This window comes from Motacilla alba, chromosome 4 (assembly GCF_015832195.1).
Source record: "Motacilla alba alba isolate MOTALB_02 chromosome 4, Motacilla_alba_V1.0_pri, whole genome shotgun sequence".
Classification (NCBI taxonomy): Eukaryota; Metazoa; Chordata; class Aves; order Passeriformes; family Motacillidae; genus Motacilla; species Motacilla alba.
Window position 1 is genome coordinate 70,773,891 of NC_052019.1, and position 17,058 is coordinate 70,790,948.

Consider the following 17,058-nt stretch of genomic DNA (forward strand, 5'->3'; position numbering starts at 1 on the left):
TTCCCTCCCCTCTGACTTCTCCCTGGCTTTTGGTTCCCAGTTTATCAAGACGTTGTAATGTTTCCTGCTGCTCCTTGCAGTGCTGCCCATGGCGATAGATGCCACCACGGGAGACGAATCCCGTGGGGAAACCCTGGGAGAAAGAATCCAGGCTCCCACAGAGGCTGCTGCCAGGTAGGTCTGCCTCCCATCCACTGCACAAATGCCGTGTCTGCACCCTAAAATTTGTTTTAGGGATTCGTATCCTCATGTCCCTCGGTCTGGTGCTCCCCTGCACCCTCCCAGGGGGATCAGGTGTCCTTGGAGCAGCTCCCACTGGGTTTGTGCACCCTCAGCTGCTGGCAGAAGGAAGAACTGTACTGATTTATTTCATTTATTCACTGTGGGGTGGGCCTCTCTCCTCTCTAAAACACAGGAGTCCAGCACCCTTCGGGAAGCAGTGGATAAGCCCAGGCAATGCCTTCCATAGGCAGCGGTGGCCATGAGTAATTTTTTTCTGCTTCTATTTCTCCTGTGTTCTGTTTCACACCTCAGAAAGCCGAGTTTCAGTGGAAAAAGCACCAGAATAAGAAAGCGAGGTAAACCCCACGGGGGGTTTAATGTTACACAGCCAACAGTAATGTATTTTTTAATAAGGTGGCCTTTTATGCCACTTCACCAGCAGTGCCTTTTTAGAAGGTTCTAGCACAGAAATGATGAGATTTTACAGAAGGTGGTGGAAAACGCTGCCTTCATTAATTCCCTCTGGGTGAGGCTTGTCAGTTCCCCTGCCAGGGAGCCTGATGGATGTCCCCCACATCCGCAGGCTCCGTCCCTGCCGCTCCCTTGCAGGAAAATCCCCAGCTCGTCCCACGAGCTCCCTCTTTCCAGCAAACCACGTCCTGTTGCTCTGGGGATGCTCAGGCTGAGAGGCTCTGCCAGAGCTTTGCTGAGGACCTGCCCTCGGATCGATAGCCGAGAAACCTCTTTATTCCTGACCGGGAGCCAGGAGAAATAGCTCAGCTGCAGGTTTCCATTTAAGCTATTAGACATTTTAATGGTGGCAAGGAATCAGTAAACACAAACTTAGCACCAAAGCGTGCTCGTCCGTCTGCGCTTTGTTTCCTCGAGCGAAACCACGGGGGAACCTCCAGAAACTGAAAGATGGAATAAAAGCTGCTCAGCATTTGCTTTAAGGCTGGCCTCCTGAGGCTCAGGATGCCCTTTTTTGGGTCATTTTGGACAAGCCAGGGGTGGTTTTTATTGGGGGTGCTGCTCTCCTGTATGCTTGAGGCTGGGAAGATTTATTGTCCCCTGCCACGAGGCAGGATTTGCCTTATCCCACAGCTGTTCTCTGCTGTGGGGTCACAAACATGGTTAGAAATGATCTTCTGGAGAAAAAAAACAGCAAATCAAACATCCAGAGGAGTGTGGACAGTTCCTGGCAGCTATCTTTCCTGGGAACTGGAGGGGCGAGCAATTGTCATGCAGAACAGTAGCTACAAAGTTGTGTTTTACATAAATTGCTCTCTTTTACGTTGCTAGCTGTGTTTTTAGTTAGAAAATTCGATTCAGGGATGTGATGCTGTGAATCCTTTCATTTTCCCCCCCTCAGTTGAGGGTGAATTCCTCAAATCTGTCTGTTTTTCCCAGTGGAGATGAAGGGCACGGTGACCAACATCAGTGTTCCTGGTAGGACAGCCTGAGCAGCTCCTCAGCAGTCCTCAGCCTTCCCATCTGACATGAAGAAACACACCGCATGGACTTGATCTACTTTATCCTGCCGAAAATCCCAGGGAAGTTTCCCCTCAGGGGTCTCCCAAAATCCCAGTCCTTGCTGTCTGGGCTAGGCGCTCCAGCTTGTGGCAGTGTCACAGCCTCGGTTGTTGCATCTCTGTCACGGTATTACTGCTCCATTTGGCTACAGGAGAGACGGCAGGACGAGTCCGGAGGAGATAAATAAAGAGCACCGGGTAGGAATTCCTGCAGGTCTGTCACAGTTTAAAGCTGAGGGCAGGATGAGTGCCAGATTGCGAGCAAATGTTATTAATTTTTACTGCTTATATTCACCGATCATGTGTCATATTTGGTACACCGTCGTACGCGTGATGAAAAAAAAAACAACAAACTCCAGTTTTGAGTATTGCTCCGCAGTACTTCACGGGAATACAAAAGGAATTAATGCCGCGCATTTACCGAGAGGCAGACAGGGATTGTTACACTCCCGCGCCCTGCTGCCAACGCTTGCGACTCGACGCGCACAGCGGGCGCCAAACCGTGTGCTGTTATCCTATTTCAACACGCAGAAGGGAGCACTTTATTCCTTTTTTCCTTGGCCGAAGCAGCGCGGCCGCCACGGCCACACGCAGCCCTGAGGGGAGCGGGGGCGGGGCCGAGCTGAGGGGCGGGGTCAGGGGGAGAGGGGGCGTGGCTCTGAGGCCGCCTCGGCGCGCCGGAAGCGCCGGCGCGCGCCGCGCGCGGCCGTGGGCGTGGCCGGAAGTGCGCAGCAGCCGCGGCAGGCGGGGGGCGCCGCCATTACGCGGAGCGCAGCGGACCCGAGCGGGCCGCGCGTCCCCGGCCGCCGCCGGCACCCACAGGCGGGCCCGGGCCTTGGGGGGCCCGCCCGGCCCCCCTCGCCATGGAGGAGAAGGGCTTCGCCAAGGAGCTGGACCAGTGGATCGAGCAGCTGAACGAGTGCCGGCAGCTGAGCGAGAGCCAGGTCCGCAGCCTGTGCGAGAAGGTGAGTGCGGGGCCCGGACGTTGGCAGGGCGGGACGGTGCCCGTGGGGTGGCCGGCGTTGGAGACGGGCTAGCGGCCCGGGGCATATCGGGCTCCGGGAGGCGGGGTGCTGCCTGTGGAGTACCGGGCCGCGGTGCCTGCGGGATATCGGCCTTTGGGAGGCAGGGATGCGGCTGGCGGGATATCGGGCGCTGGGAGAGCGGGTGGTGCTCGTGGGGTGTTTGGCACTGGGAGAGCGGCTGGTGCCGGGGGGTTTGGGAGAGCGGGATGGTGCCTGTGGGATATCCGCCATTGGGGGTGGTTTCTGTGGGGTTGGACATGGGGTGGCCAGGTGGCTGCCTCTGGAGTGTCCAGCGCTGGCACAGCGGGGTGCTGCCGCTGTGGGGTACCCGGCGTCCTGGTGTGCTGCGCAACATGGAGGAGCCACGCGCTGAAAAACCAACCCCGGGTCAGTGAGGAAACCCGCTGACTTCCGAGGTGGGATCTCGGGAAGCAGAGGTGAGACCCCAAGAGGCTCCCAGGCCGCTGGGGGAACCAAAACAGAAAGAGGAATGGTTGGATAAAGGACGCTGGCTGCTATTCTGGACTGCCGTTTGGACAGGCCTTGACAAACCGTGCTGGGGTTTGTTTGGTGGGGGCTGGGAAAAGCCTTTTTTTTCCCATCAGGAGAAGGGTCTTCAGACCGGGGCTGCGTGTTGTCTGAACAGCCCCACAGCTCCTTGTGAGCACCCCCTCAACCCTGCAGTCTGTGACCAAGGGAAGTTTTTCCTTGCCATTCTGATCCTGACATCTCCCTAACCCCCAGACAGCTTCTGTTTTCTTCTCCTCCTTTTCATTTTTTCAGTCCCATGCTGGGGCTTTCCGTTTGTTTTGTGGCTCTTTTCTCCAGAACTCCATCAGTTGTGAGGGAGCTGTGGCTGTTTGGGAAGCTGGAGTTGTGGCTGCTGTGTTTTGGGAAGCAGATTGTGGCTGGACACACAGGAAACGGGGAGAAGCTGGACAGGACAGCTCAGCTGGAGGTGGGGAGGTTGTTTGTCCTTCAGGAGGCAGGTGACAGGGAGGTGTGTCATCTGTCACAGCACCTCGTTCTTCCAGGCTGCTGGAAACTGATGGAAACGAGTGGGGCATGAAGGAAACACTGTGCCCGGCACCGACTTGGCCTGTTTAAGTTTTGGGGAGTGGTTGTGTCACCCAGGAGAGGAGCTTACAAAAACCTCTGGGTGTGCGGCCCTGCCACAAAGCTGGTTTAGTTGGTTTCCTTGAAGTTCTATTTGGAGAAATCCTCTTCTCCAGAACACTTCCTAGCACTCTGGTGTTTGGGGCTGATTTCAGAGAGGCCCAGCCCAGTAGTGCCTTTTGCCCCAGGTTTTAATGTGCGGGATAACAGAGTACTAAAACAAAAAATCAAAATGAAGTGGGGGGGGGGGAAATCCAGAAAAATCCCAGAGTTATTTGTGTGGGTCATTCTTGGTTTTAAGTACTGGCACAGTGGGCAGTGATGAGGGAAGGGTTGGGCACAGCAGAGGTGAGCCTAGTGATTGTGCACTCTTAAAAGCTGTTGAAGTTTGCAGCTGTGGAAGGGCCTTGTGTCCTCACCTCGCCAGGCAGCTGCTCAGCCCCCTGTGGTTCCTGCAGGTGAGGGAGGGGCTGTTCCTCAGCGTGGTAACCTTGTTCCCATTCTCTTGGTGTTCAGAATGGAAGTTAGCTCAAACCCTGCAGAAACTCAGAGGCTGATAGAAGGATTCCTTCTGGTCACTGCTGGAGCATGCAGGTGAGGGAGTTGAGAGCCACCCTGCTCAATCCAGGTTTTTCACCAGGATGATGAAATGGGCTGTGGAAGAAGGCAAGGAAAAGGCTGTCTCCTGTGTTAAACAAGCAGCCATCCATGACCATCCCTCTCCCTGCAGCTTCTCTTTCCTCTCCTGGTTCTTTGGAGGTGTAAGAGAGTCCCGTTGCAGCAAATTCCCGGTGTTGTGTTGTGTCCTGGCTGGCAACGTTTTGTCTCTGCTGGGGGTGCTGGTTCAGGAGCCTCTGGGAGCACCTGGGCACCTTGGCAGAGGCTCTGGGTGTCCGCTGCTGCCTCATTCCTGAAGGGTGAGACAGCTCCATCCCTGCCATCCCTCTGGCACCCATCCCACTTGGCTGGTTCTCGTTCCAGCCGAGCTCCCTGAGCTTCAATATCCTCAGCCCACTTGGTGGTACAGTAGCTTGGTCTGTGGACATTGGTGGGATGGAGGTTCAGGTGAATTTTGATCCCAAACTCCGTGCCTGGCTTTGGATTCCCTGAGGACGAGCCTCTGTGGGTCAGACCGAGCTGAGGGAATGAATCTTCCAGAAGGAATGGAGTTTCTCCTCTCTCCCAGGCTCTTCAGAAGCACCCAAGGAGCTGAGGTGATGGGCAAGCTCACAGCCAGCAAATGGGCTGCTCCTCAGAGGCTCTTTGAGCACAGGCAGGCAGCCATTGGTTGGGTTTATTTAATACAAAGGAGGTTTATTTAATGAAAACACCGAAAAGCTGCTGCTTTTTGTCCTGACCTGGATATGGTTTTCATCCAGCGCAAGTGGGACAGATGCACAGGAAGCTGATACCATTAGTCACTGTTTTCTGCAACAAAGGTAGCTAAATTTTGACTTCCAAGTCATAGTTATTTATTAGCCTCCTGGATTAAGTAAGTGCTGATGATGCCAGGCAGCCTGCTTGCATCAGAGGTTTTTATTTTTGCTTTGTAATAGTGCTTTTTTATTTTAAGTCATTTGATTTCAGTGCTCGCACTGCGGGCAGATGCACTGGTTAGTCACTGCTTTTCTGGGGTGTTTTTATTGATGCTGAGCATTTTGAGAGGCTTGTTCCGCCTTGGAAAATCATCACACGGGGGCAAACCGGGGCTCCCGAGCCTGACGGGAACCAGCTCTGCAGAGGTCAGATGGCAGCCTGGATGTGCCCGCGTGCGCCCGTGAGCGTCCACAGGGAATGGGCTGCAGGGGAACGGCTGCTCGGCGGCGCCAGGAGCCACTCCTGTCACCTGCCAGCTCCTTCCTCATCGGGGGAAACTTCTGGATTCTCCTGGCACCAACATTTCAGTTCCCGGGCTGGCCCCCCTTCCCCGGGTGGGTTTGAAGGGAGCCTGTTCGCCCTGTTCCTGTGGAAAAGGAGCCCTGCTGAGCTCCAGCTTGGAACAAACCCCTGCCTGTTGCTTTGTGCAGCAGCCAGAACACAGGGAGCAGCTGTTTTGTGGGTTTATATTTGTCTCTCCCAGAGGGTGGGAGCTCTCCGAAGGCGCTATAAATGCTTTTAAAGACATGCGAGCAGGATTTGAGTGCTACTACTGCACTCACAGACAACGTTTCAGCAGTTCCCAGGCATGCCTCAAGTGCAAGGCAGAGCCCATCTCAGCCCATCCACGGGCAGGATGTGACTTTAGGGATCCCTCGGGTCAGGTTCTGTGCAGAGAGCATGCTGGATGCAGTCCAGACTGCTTGGGGTCTAGTTATTCCTTCCAAATAGATGTTTTTCCTAAAAGAGGCAAGGCAGCAAACATTGGGATGGGAATGCAGGCATCCTCAGAGGGTATCCTTGGGAAGCAGCTCCCTTCTGGCAGCACAGGGTGAGCCTTAGCTCATCCTGAGCTAAGGGATACGGCAGGGAATACCCAGATCATCACCTGCCTGTGACTGCTCAGTGCTGGTGATCTTCCAGCCCTTTTGTTTGAATCAGATGGAGCCATCCCGTGGGTGTTCCCTGTGCCTCAGAGGTGCCAGGAGCGCTGATCAGCATCAGCCAGTGAGCTGCAGGCAGCACAACAAACCTGGTATTTGATAAGGATAATGAGGTGGTGCAGATAGGCTACATGGCATGGTTGTAATTAGCAGAGGAACTGCTGGGTGTGGAAGAAGGGATGACTAAATCCAGGGATGCCATCCCTCCATCTGTGGTGGTTTTGTTGCCAGCTGGGTACAGCCAGGGAGGCTCGTTGTGGCTCCGTATGTTCCAATTGCCTCTGCCTTTACTTTCCAGTTGTATGTGACTTGCCCGTAGAAGTTGTGAACTGTTGTGCTTGGAAGAGGGGTGGAATTTTGGTGGGCAAGGGCATCTGGCCTCGCTGTAGTCAGTCTGCTCATCCCCTTGCACTGGGATTTGGGGAACACCCCTTGTCTGCGCTCACCCACCAAACTCTTTTTCCAGCGGTCAGCTTGGGCGGCGGGGATGAAGCTGGGTTTCCAGTGGGAATGCAGCAGAATAACATCACTTGCTTCTGGAGGAGCTTCCTCCCTTTGTGTCCTAAACGTGCTTTCCTCGGCAGGCTAAAGAAATCCTAACGAAGGAATCCAATGTGCAAGAGGTACGCTGCCCCGTCACCGTCTGTGGGGATGTCCACGGGCAGTTCCACGACCTCATGGAGCTCTTCAGGATCGGTGGGAAGTCTCCAGACACAAACTACCTGTTCATGGGAGACTACGTGGACAGAGGCTATTACTCTGTGGAGACAGTGACTCTGCTGGTGGCGTTGAAGGTATGGCTCGGGAGGCTGGGGATAAAACCTGGGAGCTGGGAGCCATTTTCTCCTCCCGGTGACGCTGCCGTTGGCTCGGGCGTAACGGGTGTAAATGGATCCGTGTCAGCGGCCACGTGCTGGGAGCAGCAGAGTGCTTGGCTGCTGTTGGTGATATTCCATCACTCCCTGTCTCCATGCCCGCGCTAAGGGAGCGTTGTGTCCTCCCCCAGGTGCGGTACCCGGAGCGCATCACGATACTGAGGGGCAACCACGAGAGCCGGCAAATCACCCAAGTCTACGGCTTCTACGACGAGTGCCTGCGCAAGTACGGCAACGCCAACGTCTGGAAGTACTTCACAGACCTGTTTGATTACCTTCCTCTCACAGCTCTCGTAGACGGCCAGGTGAGTGTGGCACGAGGAAAAGCCTCCCTTCCGTGGATTTCTGCAGGCTGTGTTGTCTGACATGCACAGGAGCAGTCCCAGACAAGCTCCTGTAACTTGTGATCCCAGGGCAAGAAGGCTGGGGTTGTGAATGGGTGGAAACAGAGCTAGACCCGGCTGGTTTGGAGGTCATTCCTCCCGCTTAATGGTTTGCTCTTTTCTTTCTGGAACAGATATTCTGCCTCCACGGTGGCCTCTCTCCATCCATAGATACACTGGATCATATCAGGGCTCTGGACCGCCTGCAGGAAGTTCCACACGAGGTAAAAGGAAAATAAATGCTTCAGAAACCCAGATATCTGCTGGTGGAAAGTGCAAATGTTTTCTCGCATTGCAGTCCATTAAAACACGTGGTTACGCATGGATCGTGGTCTTTCCAGGAGCTGGAGCAGATGAACATTTGGGCAAAACACACATAAGTCAGCGTGCTTTGGTTACAGCAGCCTACATAAGGAGAGCTGTGGGGGTTTCACAGCTGTTTTCCCCAGAATCGTGGGATTTTTGGGCTTTCAGTCTGAAGAGCAAGATTTGGCAGGGGAGGGTGTTTACTATCTCTTCATCCCCCTCACAGATGTGGTTGTGAACTGACAACCACCGTGTGAAGCCACAGTGTATCACCATCCTTCCTTCCCAGGCAGCCCAGCCTCCCTCCTGTGGTGTTGCATCTTGTTGCAGCTTCCTGAGGCCTGCAGTCTGGACTGAAATCCACACTTGGAACTCCTGGGGCGGCTGGAAGTTGTGTTGGGAGTGGCTGGGGCTCGCGGATGCGTGCTCAGTGAGCTCCTCATGTGCCTTACACCGGGCAGGGCGTGCTGGCAGTGCTGCTGCTGTAAATAAAATGTGTTTAAGCACCTTGCCAGTGGTCTAACACAGAGCTCCCCATCTTCCCCAGGGTCCCATGTGTGATCTGTTGTGGTCGGACCCGGATGACCGCGGCGGCTGGGGCATTTCCCCACGTGGTGCTGGCTACACCTTCGGGCAGGACATTTCGGAAACCTTTAACCACGCCAATGGTCTCACACTGGTCTCCCGCGCTCACCAGCTGGTCATGGAGGTAGGGCAAGCACCCTGCTAGCCAGGGCTAGCAAAACAGGGGCCCAGGGGGTCTCCTCTGGGACACCTGCCACTCACAGGTTTGTTGACACCTAACTTTTGCACAGGTCACTACCAAAGAGAGGCTTTAGTCGTGTGAAAACAACATCATTTAGGCTGCTTTGACCTGCAGCCTAAATAAGGGGATGTTCTGGCCTTTCCAAGCAAATTTCCCAATTGAATTGGCAAGGGGGCCATGTCACGCCCCGTTTGTGGCAGGAGTAATCTTTTTTTATGCTGGCTTGTTCTTGCTCTGAGCGCCACTGCCTGCCCCACAGTGCTTGGCAGTCAGATGTGACGGGGATTATGCCATTTTTGGCTCTCGACAGGCTATTCTCAGATGTCTTGCTGGAAAAATGCCAGGTGGGTCAATGGAGCAGATGCCTTTTCAAAATCTAGTGCAGGTAGATCCCTTAAGCAGAACCACGTGTCAGAAGTCACTGGCATTCAGCAGGCGAATTTCCTCCACTTGTGGAGGAAAGCCCAAGGCATCCCTAAAAATCCCAAGGCTCTTTAGTGGTACAATCCATAGTTTACAAGTGAGGAGTGGATGGTCTCCTGCAGGCTGCTTGAAGCTGGTTTTGCCAGGCACCTGCTGCTGCTTCTTGTGGTAAAGCACGTATTTTGAAATGAAGCTATTTCAGTTGGAAATACTTCAAGAACTGTGCAGTTTCACAAGTGCCTCAGAGGGTTTCAGGCCTGAAGAGGAACTTTGGAGGGGCTGAGGTTTAACAGAGCTGTTTTGTTTCTCTCTCTCTCTCTCCCCCTGGCAGGGTTATAACTGGTGCCACGACCGGAATGTGGTTACCATCTTCAGTGCCCCCAATTACTGCTACCGCTGTGGGAACCAGGCTGCTATCATGGAACTAGATGACACTTTAAAATATTCCTTGTGAGTATCCTTCCTGGGGCTGGGCTCTCTTTCTAGCCACTCTCTGAGGGGTGGCCGATCATTCCCAAAGGGGTTCTTCCATGAAAAGCCAGCTCAGACCACTCTGGAATTAACGTGTGCTCTGCCTTAAAATAAGCAGGGAGTTTAGCTCCTAAAAGCTCCTCTTCCTGGCTGGCTGAAGAGTTGGAGCTTTTGCACTTCAAGCCTAAGCTTGACAGAGAGAGTAAAAACTCACGGATTTATGTATTTGTTTTCACCTTTGGTAGCACTGAGCTTTGTAAGATGGGGAGAGGCTCTGAATTGTGCGTTCAGCTGCTCCCGTGACAAAGCATTACAAAGGCTGCTGGCTCACTCTGATGAGTTTTAACTCCCATGGGTTCTTGTTTTGGGGCTTGGGCTGTTTTATGTGCACTAGCAGCAGGAGAACAAGGCTGGTGTTTATTGTGGTAGTGGCAAATGGCTTGTGGAGGAGGGTAAGGGATCCCCTTTTGTTTCCTGCAGCCTCCAGTTTGACCCAGCACCTCGTCGTGGAGAGCCTCATGTTACCCGTCGTACCCCAGACTACTTCCTATAAACCTCTCCCAGCCTTTGTAGAAGGAAGTACACCTGGCATTTTAAAAAGAGCAACAATATTTACACGTTTCTGTAAGAAATCAGGGTTCGTCTCAACTCAAATCCCCATCATGGACCAAAATGTGCCATACAGAGGACGAAGAGCATTTAGCACAACTTGAGACTGAATTCCTTACGACACTCTCTCTGTCCCATGCCCATCAGCCCGAAAGTCAGTTTGCCTGCTGTGTTTGTAGTCATTGTTTTCCTTCTGGACTGTTCAGAGAGGAAAAGGTAACACTCTAACAACACTCATCTCCTCTGACGCTTCTTTGTACATTTTTAGTTCTAGTGTTTAACTGGCATGAATTAGAGTTTGTTTTCCAGGGAAGTGCACACTAACTTCATCCCCCACCACTCTTTATTTTATTGGAAAGACCGCTCAATTTAACTGGAGAAAGGAAGTGATTCCTGCTTGGGAGTACGTTGTCATAACCCAGATAAAAGTGTTCCCTTTTTAGCTCTATTCCCGTTCTGTGCTGATCCTAGCCCCCCCCCCTTTTTTTTTTTTTAATTGTTTTGGGGTATTTTGCTTATTTCGTTTTCTCTTTTGTTATTCCCCCCCTTCCCCTCTGTATATTTGTCCTGGAAGTGCTTGCAATCCTCCTCGCTGTACCTGAACCAATAAACTCGCCGTTGTCAGCCCCAAACACGTGGTGTCGTGCAGGGCCGGGCGGGACCGGGGCGGGACCGGGGGCGGTCCCGGGGCGGGGCGGCGGGGCCAGACCGAGCCCGGAGCGATGGCGGCGGCCGCCTACGAGCTGCTGGTGCTGGGCGGCGGCTCCGGGGGGCTGGCGGGGGCCCGCCGGGCTGCCGAGCTCGGCGCCCGGGTCGCGCTGGTGGAGCCGCAGCGCCTCGGCGGCACCTGCGTGAGTCCCGTGGGGGTGCACCCGCACCTGGGGAAGGGAGGGACGGGGAAGGGGACGTGCGTGCGGGGCCGGTGTCCCCTCGCTGACCCCGGTGACGCCGGGGTGGTGGCGGAATGGCCGGGGAGGGTCGCGGTGCGGGAAGTGGGAGAGGAGGAATCGCCCTCCCGGTGTGCGAGCGTTGTGCAAGGACCTGCCGCGTCAGGATGAAGCAGGACGGATCCAAATCCCCCATCTCCACCAGCTTCTTCCCGGCCGTTCCCGAGCCGTTTTCAGGCAGGTGGTAGGATGCCGATGGATCCTGGATCTGTGTAGCACAACTGCAAGGCGGTAAAGCAGAACTCAAGAGCATGGTGAGCTGGTAACCAGCCAAAAAACAAACTGGTTCCTCAAGCAAGTGAGGGACAGGCTCTAATTTTATGCCCTAAATGCATTCTGCTGGGAAAATTACCATATTCCCAGAAGTGCCGGCAAGGGAGGGCAAACACCTTCCTGCTAGTAAATAATTTTTACAGTATCAGTGGAAAAATACCCCTGTGTTTGAAGGCTCCACCTTCCATATTCTCTTTCAAGGAAGTGAAGGAAAACGGGCAAACCGCAATACCTTGAGCCTCCCAGGGCGGTTACACCCCTTCTTTTTCCAGGAACCCATAATCCTGCCTTTGTTTTCCTGAGCAGAGAGCTGGGGTGTGGGATGCTCTCCGGAGCACTGCCTTGGGAAAACTCTGGCCTTGACACTGAGACTTGTTCTTATTCCCTCCAGGTCAATGTTGGATGTGTGCCAAAGAAGGTGAGGCTGCTCTGCCGCCGGCTCCGGTGGCGTGGGATGGGTCTGCTGTGGGCGCCTGCCAAATTTTAGGGAGGTGCTGGCACAGGGTGTGGGGAGGAAGCAGGGCCTCGAAGGCTAGTGAGCCATCGGGCTGCCGTGGGCGCTCCGGGCAAAGGTTGAGGAATCGGGAAGCCTGGCAGGGGTTTTCCCAGAATGACGGCAACGCTCCTGAGCCAACCTGAGGTTTGCGTGGGCAGGTGATGTGGAACACGGCGGTCCACGCGGAGTTCGTCCACGATCACGCCGACTATGGCTTTGAAACAGCGGGTGTCAAGTTCAACTGGAGGTAGGAATGGGAAGGGCCAGGTGGGAACCAGCATCTTGCTGTGAGTGTCCCACTGCCCACTTCCAGGGGGTCCCTGCCCACTTGCAGGCTCCCGTGGCTTGTGCAGAGCTGTGTTTTGGAGAGCAGGGAGCCAACCTGGCTGTGGGAAGAGACTCTGGGAAAGACAAACGCAGGGAAGGCGGGCACAGAAATCTTGCTTTGGTGGGGAAAGGGTCACAGGGAGCCGCTTTATTTTGTGGCGTGGCTGCCACGTGCCACAGGGGTTGAGTTCACACAATCACGGTTGGAAAAGACCTCTGAGATCATCAAGTCTATAACCTTTGACTGACCACCAGCTTGTGAACTGGACCATGCAAGGCTCTTCCTGAGCTCTGGGGTTCATCTGCCGGCGGTGATGGCATTCCTTGCTCTGTTCCAGGACCATCAAGGAGAAGCGAGACGCGTACGTGCAGCGCCTCAATGACATCTACGAGAACAACGTGAAGAAGGTGAGCGCGGGATGTGTTTATCCTGCAGATCCCAGTGGCAGAAGTGATGGATTTTTGGGCACTTTTCCAGCCCTAAGCCCTGGCTCCATTAGCTGTCTCCTCATGCCGCTGTTACCCCACACCCGTTTCCCCTAAGGCTCGCATTGACATCATCCGGGGCTACGGCAAGTTCACCGCTGATCCCGAGCCAACCATCGAGGTGAATGGGAAAAAGTACACGGCTCCTCACATCCTTATAGCCACGGGAGGGCGCCCGGCTCTCCCTTCCGACCGCGAAATTCCTGGTGAGCCTGATGAAATCCCCTGGCCTCCCGGGCTGGGGAGAGGTCTGCCCAAGCAAAGCAGGCAAAGGGTGCGAAAGCATCTTTGCTTTGCAGGCGCCAGTTTGGGGATGACCAGCGACGGCTTCTTCGACCTGGAGGAGCTGCCCAGGTACAGTGGGACCCATGCCCCGCAGCCACCGGCGCCAGCTGCGGGTGGCTGCTCACGGCATCGTCACTTCTCCGCAGGCGCAGCGTCGTTGTCGGTGCCGGCTACATCGCGGTGGAGATGGTGGGGATCCTCTCCACGCTGGGCTCCAAGTCGTCGCTGCTCATCCGCCACGACACGGTACTGCCACCCCCCTACTGCCACCGCCCGTCCCCAGCTGCGCTTCCCGCCCCGCTGCCACGCCCCAGCCCTGGTGGTCAGGGCGATTTCTGGCTGTCACTTCCCGGTGAAGGAGGGTCTGAGTTGGCGCGGGAGTAGTGGTGCAGGGGATGGTGGCGTGGGAGCCATGGAGAGGGCAGAGGGGACGTGTTTTAGCAGCACTCTCCCACGTGCCCGGCGTTTCTGGAGCCGTGCGTGTCACCGCATGCATCCCCTTTGTTTCAAGTCACGACTTGATAAGAGGAAGGAAGGAAAAGAAAATAATGGAGAAACAAAGTTTTGTTAACCAGAAGCACCCCAAACCTCTTGGGTTCCAGGAGCAGGGAAATACCGCTGGAGGGGCTGCCAGGTGGTGCCTTTGCCTGCAGACCCTCATCTGACAGGGTTGGGGGGATCCTTGCGCAGGTGCTGCGAACCTTTGACTCCCTGATCAGCTCCAACTGCACCCAGGAGCTGGAGAACACCGGGGTGGATGTCTGGAAGCACACACAGGTGGGAAAGCACAGAGCAGCCCTTGTGGCTTGTCCCATCCCTCCTGCAGAGGCAGGGCTGGGGGAAAGCTGCCCTTTTGGGTGCTGCTTGCTGAGCCGTGCTTTTGGTGACATACCTGCTTCCGCAGCATGGCTGCCATCACCAAAAGCCATCTGCACCTTCTCCTGCTGCTCCTGTTCCCCTTAGGTCAAGAGGGTCTCCAGGTCTCCGTGTGGGCTGCTGGACGTGACGGTGGCCTCGGTGGTGCCCGGCCACAAGCCGAAGGAGGAGGTGATCCGGGACGTGGACTGCCTGCTGTGGGCCGTGGGGCGGGAGCCCAACTCCGACGGGCTGGGCCTGGACCGAGTGGTGAGATGGCTGCGCGTCCCCTCCGGGCTGCTGGGGGCGTGCCCGCGGGTCTCTGTGCATCCCACGGGTATTTGGGGTTCCATTGGGTCTCCAGAGCCTGTCACAGGCGCCCCATGAGCCGTCCCATCCCTGCTGGAGCGTATGTGGCTGCTGTTTCCCGTGGCAGGGCGTGCAGGTGGACCCCAAGGGCCACGTGGTGGTGGATGAGTACCAGAACACCACCAGGAGAGGGATCTACGCCGTCGGGGACGTCTGTGGGAGAGCCCTCCTCACGCCAGGTACTGCCGCCGTGCCCCCTCCCCTGCGTGGCCCCTCGGTGCCGCGTGGCTCAGGCTCGCTGTCCCTCCCCGCAGTGGCCATCGCAGCTGGCAGGAAGCTGGCCCACAGGCTCTTCGAGGGCAAGCAGGATTCCCGGCTGGACTACGAGAACATCCCCACGGTGGTTTTCAGCCACCCGCCCATCGGCACCGTGGGGCTCACCGAAGGTGGGGACGCACGGGGCCGAGGGGCTGGGGACGCTGGCTCGGAGCTGCTGCTTGGGTGCTGGAGATGCTTTCATCTCCAGCAAGTGAGCCTCGACCGAAGGGCTTTGCCTCCTCTTTTTGAATGCTCTGTGTGCATCCCTCTGACCCCCGTTCCGTGGCTTCTGCTGCAGAGGAGGCCGTGGCCACGCATGGGAAGGACAACGTGAAGATCTACAACACATCCTTCACTCCCCTGTACCACGCTGTCACCCAGAGGAAGGTGAAGTGTGTCATGAAGCTGGTGTGCGCTGGCAAGGAGGAGAAGGTGAGTGGGGGCCACAGCTGGCTGTCCTCGTGTCCAGCTCCCCCTTCCCCGAGCCCAAGAGCTCGCCCTGGATTCCGGGTCCCACCCGGCCTCTCGCTTCCTCTCCCAAGGTGGTGGGATTGCACATGCAAGGCCTGGGCTGTGACGAAATGCTGCAGGGCTTTGCCGTGGCCATCAAAATGGGGGCCACCAAGGCCGACCTGGACAACACCGTTGCCATTCACCCCACTTCTGCCGAGGAGCTGGTGACGCTGCGCTGAGCCTGAGGCCACCGACATCCCCCCCCGGGGAGGGTGGCAAAAATGTTCCCTGTGTTTGCAAAAGTGCCTTACTGCTGGGCGGGTGCCTGGAGGGGGTTGTGTGTGTGTGTAAGGTGGGTGTGGTTTGCTGTGCAGTGGGAAGTAAACTTGCTGATGCTGGCCAGTCTCTGCCTTTTGCTCTCTGGTGCCCGTCTCCCGCCATGCAGGGTGCTGGCATGGCCCATGGATGTGGTTTGGGAAAAGGCTGGCAGTGATCAGTTTCCTCCTCTGCGACCCCTGGCAGGACAGTGGGGTCCTCGGGGTGTTGGTGGGTGCTGGGGTATCCTGCATGGGCTCCGTCCTCCTCTTTATCTCATCTCCCAACACCACTGGCTCTCCAGCTGGTGTTGACACAACAAGGGGAGTGCAGTTGCGGGGCTCAGGGACCAAATTTCCCATTTCCAGCCCCATTTCCAGCAGCTGGAAGCTCCAGACCCAGCTGGGAAAGAAGAGGCCTGAGTCGTGTGGGGTTTTGGGGATCAGAATGGGGCACCCCACGGTGAGCCTGAGCCAGGCACCTTCATGTCCTGGAAACAGGGGCTGAGGCCTGTGTTCGGGGGGCACCAGGCTCATTTGGCCACTTTTAGGGTCCTGTAATAAATAAATAAATCAGGCATTTTCTTTGGCTCAGAAATGAGGCAAAGTCCCGCGTTGTGGGCGCTCGGAGCCAGCCCCACCCGGGCAGTCTCGGGGCAGCGCCACAGACTCCAGCCCTGTCTGGGGAGTGCGAGTGGAGGCTCATCCAGGCTTGGATCACAGAGCCCAAATCCTGCGTTTCAGGCTCAGGGCGGACCCCAGAGTGGTGAGAGGCGGCGGGAGCCGGGGGGTGGGCTCAGGTGTGCGGAGTGGGACCGGGAGCATTTGCGTCCCGGGAGTGGCTCCCCTTCCTTTCCCCTCCGTGCCCCTCTATGGCCCAGATGCTCTTTACAAGGAAAAAGAGAGATTATGGTGCGGATAAAAGCATTGACAGCAGAACTGAGGGCACCTGGGCAGTGTGAGCAGTCTGTGGAAGTCAAACCGGGGACCAGCCAGGGGGATTTAAAATCGGATACTTGCAGATTTCATTGCACAGGAACTCCAATTTATTTTTGGCGCCTCTGGCTTATATGCTTCCCTGTCGGAAGAGGTCAATTAGTCTTTTTAATGACCAGATTAGCCGACACAAGGAAAAACAAGCAGCATTTCCTGAACACCTCCATCGCTTCCATATCCATCTGCAATCAGGCGCCGATGGACAGCAGCCAGCCTGAACAGGCTCCGGGGTGGGACTGGATGACCCTTGAGCTCCAAACCAAACCACTCTGGGGTTCCGTGGATCCTTCCAGGAGCTCTCCTCGAGTTTATTTCGCATCGTGTCCTCCCCCCTGCTCCCAGCAGATGGTGCCGCCGGCCTTCCAAAGAGATGGAAGTGTCCTGGGACACGGATCGGCCCTGCCGCTCACGGAGCCGTTTTTAAAACTGAAAGGACAATATTCTGCCAGAAATCCGGGATGGAGAGTCCATGTCGATGTTCCACGGGGTGTGGGGGAGGCAGAGAGCGATTCCCTGCGCGTCTCAGTTCCCCTGCGTCGTGGATATTTTGTTGCTTCCACGAGTAACGCCTCTCCACCTGAAGCTCTTGGGATTCCAAAGTGAACTCGCCGCCTTTTTGGGCTTCCGGGCAGAGGGAATGTGAATGTGGGGAATTGATGGGGAGCAGAGAACTGCAGCTGTGTGTGTGTGTGTGTGTGTGTGTGTGTGTGTGCAGGGTGAGCTGGGGTAGG

The 17,058-nt window shown here is 56.0% G+C and overlaps 2 protein-coding genes across 3 annotated transcripts; both read left to right on the forward strand.

The window, feature by feature from the left end:
• Positions 1–2,467: 2,467 nt before the first annotated feature.
• Positions 2,468–10,900, forward strand: PPP2CB (protein phosphatase 2 catalytic subunit beta). Its single transcript, XM_038134490.1, has 7 exons — positions 2,468–2,719; positions 7,020–7,229; positions 7,442–7,615; positions 7,828–7,917; positions 8,547–8,708; positions 9,520–9,638; positions 10,140–10,900. Exons 1-7 carry the CDS (start codon positions 2,618–2,620, stop codon positions 10,210–10,212), a joined length of 930 nt encoding a protein of 309 aa, XP_037990418.1. The 5' UTR covers positions 2,468–2,617; the 3' UTR covers positions 10,213–10,900.
• Positions 10,901–10,955: 55 nt separating this feature from the next.
• On the forward strand, positions 10,956–15,415 carry GSR (glutathione-disulfide reductase). Of its 2 annotated transcripts, none has more exons than XM_038134484.1 (13): positions 10,956–11,119; positions 11,880–11,906; positions 12,143–12,231; positions 12,650–12,719; positions 12,856–13,003; positions 13,097–13,151; positions 13,229–13,328; positions 13,773–13,859; positions 14,046–14,207; positions 14,374–14,485; positions 14,561–14,692; positions 14,863–14,996; positions 15,107–15,415. In XM_038134484.1, the coding sequence occupies exons 1-13, from the start codon at positions 10,991–10,993 to the stop codon at positions 15,254–15,256; spliced, it is 1,395 nt and encodes a 464-aa protein (XP_037990412.1). In that variant the 5' UTR covers positions 10,956–10,990; the 3' UTR covers positions 15,257–15,415. The 2 variants fall into 2 exon arrangements, with proteins under 2 accessions (XP_037990412.1, XP_037990413.1); XM_038134485.1 differs by lacking the exon at positions 10,956–11,119 and adding an exon at positions 11,174–11,469.
• Positions 15,416–17,058: the final 1,643 nt, after the last annotated feature.

Excerpts from the sequence above, each read along its gene's own strand:
- PPP2CB (XM_038134490.1), top strand. The coding sequence starts at position 2,618 with ATGGAGGAGAAGGGCTTCGCCAAGGAGCTGGACCAGTGGATCGAGCAG. Across the intron at positions 7,230-7,441 it reads CTCTGCTGGTGGCGTTGAAG|GTGCGGTACCCGGAGCGCAT; the intron begins GTATGGCTCGGG and ends GTCCTCCCCCAG. Across the intron at positions 8,709-9,519 it reads CTCACCAGCTGGTCATGGAG|GGTTATAACTGGTGCCACGA; the intron begins GTAGGGCAAGCA and ends TCCCCCTGGCAG.
- GSR (XM_038134484.1), top strand. The coding sequence starts at position 10,991 with ATGGCGGCGGCCGCCTACGAGCTGCTGGTGCTGGGCGGCGGCTCCGGG. Across the intron at positions 11,907-12,142 it reads TTGGATGTGTGCCAAAGAAG|GTGATGTGGAACACGGCGGT; the intron begins GTGAGGCTGCTC and ends TTGCGTGGGCAG. Across the intron at positions 14,486-14,560 it reads GAGAGCCCTCCTCACGCCAG|TGGCCATCGCAGCTGGCAGG; the intron begins GTACTGCCGCCG and ends CCCTCCCCGCAG.